This window comes from Nematolebias whitei, chromosome 7, assembly GCF_014905685.2.
Source record: "Nematolebias whitei isolate Nwh7 chromosome 7, NemWhi1, whole genome shotgun sequence".
NCBI lineage: Eukaryota > Metazoa > Chordata > Actinopteri > Cyprinodontiformes > Rivulidae > Nematolebias > Nematolebias whitei.
The window spans coordinates 49,409,364-49,415,746 of NC_056504.1; the positions used below are offsets into that span (position 1 = coordinate 49,409,364).

General features: G+C 47.7%; 1 protein-coding gene across 2 annotated transcripts in view; it reads right to left on the reverse strand.

The window, feature by feature from the left end:
- Window positions 1–1,898: 1,898 nt before the first annotated feature.
- The window catches only part of sdc4 (syndecan 4), an 18,023-nt gene continuing 13,538 nt past the window's right edge, over window positions 1,899–6,383 (reverse strand). The window contains exons 2-5 of one of the 2 annotated variants that reach the window (XM_037679013.1): window positions 5,204–5,369; window positions 5,073–5,110; window positions 4,791–4,977; window positions 1,899–4,258 (exon numbers count right to left, since the gene is read on the reverse strand). In XM_037679013.1, the coding sequence (XP_037534941.1) occupies window positions 4,110–4,258; window positions 4,791–4,977; window positions 5,073–5,110; window positions 5,204–5,369 (540 nt within the window). In that variant the 3' untranslated portion in view covers window positions 1,899–4,109. Of the gene's footprint in view, window positions 4,259–4,790; window positions 4,978–5,072; window positions 5,111–5,203; window positions 5,373–6,383 lie in introns of both variants that reach the window. The other variant, XM_037679012.1, reaches the window with a different exon arrangement.

Below are 6,383 nucleotides of genomic sequence, written 5' to 3' on the forward strand. Positions count from 1 at the left end.
TGGATGGATATTGGATGGATGATGAATGGATGGACGTTGGATGGATGAAGTCCAGAGTTCAGCTCAAGGATCAAATGTTCAGCTGCAGAGCATGAACTCAGGGTCCCCCCCCCCACACACACACACACACACACACACACACACACACACACACACACACACTGTCCCACAGGACACCGAGGACTTGCCCGTGTCCCTCTGTCTCAGTCTCTGACAGGACATGTGGGACCTGTCTGCAGAATTCTGACCCGACCCCTGAAGGTGACGGTTGTACAATCCATCCACCCTGGAAGGAGAACGTCTAATGAACAGCCGGACTGTGTTAGTAAAACTTCTGATGGTTCAGATCCGTTTTTTGTCGTCCCTCACTTTTAGTTCATGACTCAAAACGTTCGGCTCATTCAGGACATTCCTGCTGGGACTTTTGCTGTTCTGACTTTGTCGGCCATGTTTTCCTCATAGAAAATGAACTTCACGTCCTTCAAACCCTTTTAGCCGTTTCTTCTACTGCTCCTTTCAACCTTCAGCTACATTTGAGGTATTTTTCTGCTAATTTGAATCCTTCTGCTATTTTCCACCTTTTGTGATTCTTTCAAAAGAATTTCAGCTTTTTGTGCTTTCAGCCTCTCCGCCCGTTTCAGCCGATTTCGGCTGCATTCAGTAAACATCAGCTGTTTGAATTCAACCCACATCAAGTCCTTCCAGCTGGTTCCAGCTTCTCCTTTGTTGTTCAGTGACTGTAGAACCGGAGCAGGTCCGGAGGACGTGCCGCAGCCTGTCGGCCTGCGGGGAGCTGGATGAATGCAGCGTCTCTGGGAGCGTTCCAGCTCAAACGTCACACCCACGACATTTGCTCAGGTGGAGCTCCACCCAGCAGCTCCAGTCCAGAACTCCCCAGCAGCTCCAGTCCAGAACCCCCCAGCAGATCCTCAGGCTTCCTCCGCCTCTTCACCAGGTCGCTAAGAGGCACGATGAATTCACCGGCCCAGTGAAAAGAAGGTCAACTGTCCGAGTTTCAGGATTTACAACGCTGGGTCACCCGAACAAAAACTGAACCAACAGGAAAAAACGGTTCCAGCTCCTGATCCAACAGAACCTTCAGCTGCAAACTCTCAGTGGGTCTCTGTAGGACTTGTGGTTCTGGAGGAGTTCTAACCCACCCTTCTTTCCATCAGAGGGTTCTGCTCAGCTCTCTGAAGGTCCACCAGTGTTTCAGTCGGTTCAAGTTCTGGATTCTTGACTGGACCACTGCAGCACCATGGTTCTGTTCTTTCTGACCTGTTCTGTTCTAGATCAGCTGCTGTGTTTGGGGTCATGGTCCTGTTGGACCCAGTTTGGGCCAAACTTCAGCTGTAGGACTCCAGAACCCTTTGGTTCTGGTAGAGTAGTTCTGGTCCACTCAGAAACCGGAGCCCAAACCATCAGCCCTCCACCACCGTGCTGACAGCTGGAGGAGCTGTGTGCTGCAGTGCACTCTGGGTAAACATCTGTCCTCTGGTCTGGTTCTGGTCCAGAAGTTTCATGGTTCTTTCAGATTTTGAAGAGGCCATGACCTTTGACCTGCTGACAGAGGCCTGTACAGTCACTGCACAGTCTGACCTTCAGGGTGAATCAGCTGTCTGAGGTGAATAACCTTTCTGATGGACTCTGAATGACCTTTGACCCTCCGATGGCAGCAGCAGGTGCCCCCGAGGTCATTGCTGACGTCTTTCCACCCTGGCATTGTGTTAACTCACCTGTATGTATTTAGATTCTAATAGTTTGTAAAATAATCGATCCGTTTAGTTTTTGTTAAATCACAATTTTTACCATGACGAGTTCACTTCAAGTTTTCAGTAAACAAACCCAAAACGCTTTGAATGTAAACAACAACAAACAAACAAAGAGCTTTCAGATGGTACTGTGCATAAAAATAGCTTTATTTCCAATAATAAATCAGAACCTGCAGCAGAAACCGACGACTCGCCGGCTCCTCCAATCCATTGATTCACATGTGGTGTTTGACATTAAGCAGCAGAACATTCTCCTCCGTGTTCCCCGACCAGAACTGGAGCCCACCTGCAGCTCGACTCTGACCGTCAGAACCTGGAGGCCCGGGTCGGCCTCATCGTTTTAGGCTTGTTGGAAATAAAAAGTGTGAAATGGTCTTTCCAAAGGAACTCGGCTGCGTTCTGTCGGCTCCAGCTCTGGTGTGAACACGACTCATCTCCTGAACAATGAGATGAACACCAAGCACAAAAATCAATCCTTCCACAAACACAAACAAATCAACATAAATACAAAAAGTCTACAAGAATATAGAAACTCTTACAAAATAAAAAGTTTCGAACTAGGACTCTTAAAATCTCAGAACTAGTGTATGTAAAACTTTAAAATTCACATGTACAACAGCTTAAAATGGGCCAAACGCCCCGACCTGAAAGAAGGCAATAAAATTATCGTTCAGTTAAATTAATACAAAACGTTGATCTAGTTGATAAAAACAGAAACCGAGGCGAGTTAGTACGACAGGATCCGAACCTCACGGTCGACCACGAACGTTACTGCGCAGAGATCTATTTGGTTTTTAAATATTTGGTAAATATTTCCGTGGCCAGGATGAGGCCAAGTACCAGCGTTTACATAACTTTATCGTTTACTGAGAAACTATTTACACGAGTTCGGCTGAGCGGCGCGCCCCGGCAGAGAAATGTGAGCGTCGAAGCTGTTCTGCGCCGGCTTCGGAGCGGCTCGTCGACCCTCGGACTGATCGGGGGGGAACAGTCGCGTAGCTTATCGGGAAGAGCGAAAAACTGAAGGAGCGGGTCACGTCTGAGCAGCACGACTTGAAACGAAACGTCTGCTTCGAGGGCGGAAAACGGAGAAACTCGTTCGACTGAAGCGGATCAGCTCAGCGCGTTGAAGTAAAATTTATTTTAGCACCAACTTCATGGGTTGAATTCATCAAATCATCCCTCAGGATTACAAAAAAAGAAAGTAAAATTAAATCTCATTTTGGGGATTTTTAAACTCAAATCTGCACTTTTTTTAATACATGCTTCAATAACCGTTTGAAATTCAACGGAAACGTGCAAAAAACTCAATTTTATTTTTCTGTTAGAAATTTAGCTCAAATTGTTCACGTCTGAAAGAAATGGGCTGCGAATCGGGCCGTGCCATTTTAATTAGGATTTATAGAATAAACAGACTTCACTCTCACATTTTTAGACACAAAAGTTGGGATTCAGTCTGTGGAAGCTCCACAAATGATCCGTTAGGATTCACAGAATAACTCAATAAAAACAAGATAAAACATTTCGTTTTGCTAGTTTGTTTCTTTCAAGTTGAGATCGGCCCCGTTTTAGTGGAAACACGCTGATGCTGTGGAAACGCCACCGTCTGATGACTCGGCAGTTTCCGTCAGGCTCAGATAAAATTTAAAACTTCCCGTTGAGCTCCGCTGGCGGAGCAGAGGTCAGAAAACATCCTGGCCAGCAGCAGCGCAGCCCTGTGACCCGGGTCAGGCCGTACCTGCTAAAGACTGTTTGTGTTCCAAGTCCTGGATGAGTTTGAGCGGATCTGCTGCTGGACACGAGGAGAAACAGAAACATGCCGGGAGGCATCAGAAGCTCGTTTTAATGAACTCGTTAACATCAGTTTACAGAACAGAAACACACCGAGCCGCCGCAGAGACCTCGGGCTTTCAACTGAAGAACGTGACAAACCGTAAAAACAACAAACGTAACGGCTGAAACAAATTATTACACAGCTGCTCCTTAAAGGTCAAAGGTCGTGTGCTACGAGACGCTTCAGGTTGAGGAAGAATAAATACGATGCGTTAGTGTTTAACTGGAGGAACAAAGAGAGTCCCGTTTTGAACCGGGACAAACAAACAAACAAACAAACAAACAGGTGATCACAGCGTACCGCAGCAGAAACAGTCCTTCTCCAGGAAACGGCCTCTGATTGGGCGGGGAGTTCAGGGAGGAGGAGTCAAATGTGTCGCTCCGCTGAAGAAGTGAGGAGGTACGGTGGTGATGAGGCACTGCGAGGCCACACGTCGGCCCTGATTGGCTTGAAAGAAGGGAGGTGTGTGTGTGTGTGAGGTCAGGGAGGTCAAAGGTCAGGGTCTATGCATAAATCTCCGTGGTGGGGGCCTTCTTATAGATGGGCTTCTTCCCCAGGTCGTAGCTGCCCTCGTCCTTCTTCTTCATGCGGTAGATGAGGAGGAGGATGAGGAGCACGGCGAACATCAGGCCCACGGCGCCGGCGATCAGAGCTGGAAGAGACCGAAACCAAAACGTCAGAACCAAACCGGACAAATGATCATGTGATCCAGAGACAAAGAGAAAAACATCTAACGTTTAATATTTTAAACTCAAATCCAGAAAACCTGCATCAAATAAAAGTTACAGACTAAAGAGGAAAATTTATGAAACTAGACCAGAACATGGGACAGATGGACCCAAAGAACCTGCACAGCACGGAGGCAGAACCGTCATGGTTTGGGCTGGTTTTCTAAGGGTCCACCACACCGAGGCACCAATGGACAGGGCCCCTCTAAAACCTCCCTGCCTCGACCAGAACACAGAGGTCCTGCAGCAGGACAAGGACCCAACCCTTAACGTTAGGTCCTGGAGGAACCAGACTCGTGACCGCAGCGGTCCTCAGTTTGGACCCTGAAGGATTTAGAGCGTTGCTGTAAAGAGGAGTGGGTCTAAACCTCCAGTGCGTTTTCTGGATCTGATTTTCTGCCTCTCTAAAAAACAGAACCATAAAAGTGTTAAACCACAGCGGAGGACTGGACTGACCTGCGAGGACCTCCGTCTTGGTAAAGATGCTGTCCCCCGTGGCCTGGGACATGAGGACGTTGGACGGGTTGTCCTCCACGGGTCCTTTCTTCAGAGCAATTTCGTTCTTGTTCTTGACGAGCTCCACCTCGTTGACGGTCGGTCGCACCGTGTGCTCCAGCCCGGGAATGCGGTTATCAAAAACGGGCTGCAGAGGAAACAGAACCATCAGAACCGAGTGTGACTGAACTCACTGGTCTCCAACTGGACCAGAACTTTGTAAGTTGCACTGATGTGCCTCACCTTCACTGTGGACTCTCCTGCGGTCGAGTCTGTCGTTTCTGAAGAGAAAAGAGGGACAAACTGTTCAAATCAGACAGTTCTGGTACTGACGAGGCTTTAAACCAGTCCGCTCAGTTTGCGTCAGAACCGACCTCCGTCGCCCGACCCGGACAGATCGTCCTCGTAGTAATCCTCGTCGTCGTTGTCCGTGAAGCCGAAGTCGTTTGAAGAATCTCCTGATGACTCCACGTTGTCGTCCGTCGACACCGTGACCGCCTGGGTGGTGCTCATGGGCATCCACGTCTCCGTCTCCCTCGCCTGCTGGGACACCAGAGACACAGTTCAGAGGGACAGAGTCCAGAGGAGACGGGTCACAATAAAGTCCAGTTAAACCTGATCCAGATCCAGAAGTTTTTTAATTATTCTACTTTCCTATAATCTTTTAAAACGCTCTGGATCGACAGGTTTCTGAACTTTCTGAAGGTCTGTCAGAGTTTTTCTAAAGACTTTGGCTGATTTTCCTCTCGGTTTCAGTCCAGAATCAGAACCAGAACCAGAACATGTACACAGGAATGATGAGACATCCCGCAGGACAAAAAGCAGGTAATGAAACCTCCTCCAGCAGATGATCTGAATCACATCTTTAAGAAAACTGTCCTTGTTCCAGTTTCGGAATCAGCTGTTTGAAGAGAACAGCTTCAGATGTAAAAGAAAGTCCAAAAATAATAAAAATAATTGTTGGCAGAAAAATGACAGAAGAAGAATTCAGCCTGAAGAATAAAAACCAGCTACACACTGCTACACACTGCTACACACTGCTACACACAGCTACACACTGTAATGCACTAACACACTGCTACACACTAACGCACTGTAACGCACTGTAACGCACTGTAACACAATGCTACACACTGCTACACACAGCTACACACTGCTACACACAGCTACACACTGCTACACACAGCTACACACAGCTACACACTGTAACACACTGCTACACACAGCTACACACTAACACACTGCTACACACTAACGCACTGTAACACACTGCTACACACTAACGCACTGTAACACACTGCTACACACAGCTACACACTGTAACACACTAACACACTGCTACACACTAACGCACTGTAACGCACTGTAACACACAGCTACACACTGTAACGCACTAACACACTGCTACCCACTAACACACTAACGCACTGTAACACACTGCTACACACAGCTACACACTGTAACGCACTAACACACTGCTACACACTAACGCACTGTAACACACTGCTACACACAGCTACACACTGTAATGCACTAACACACTGCTACACACTG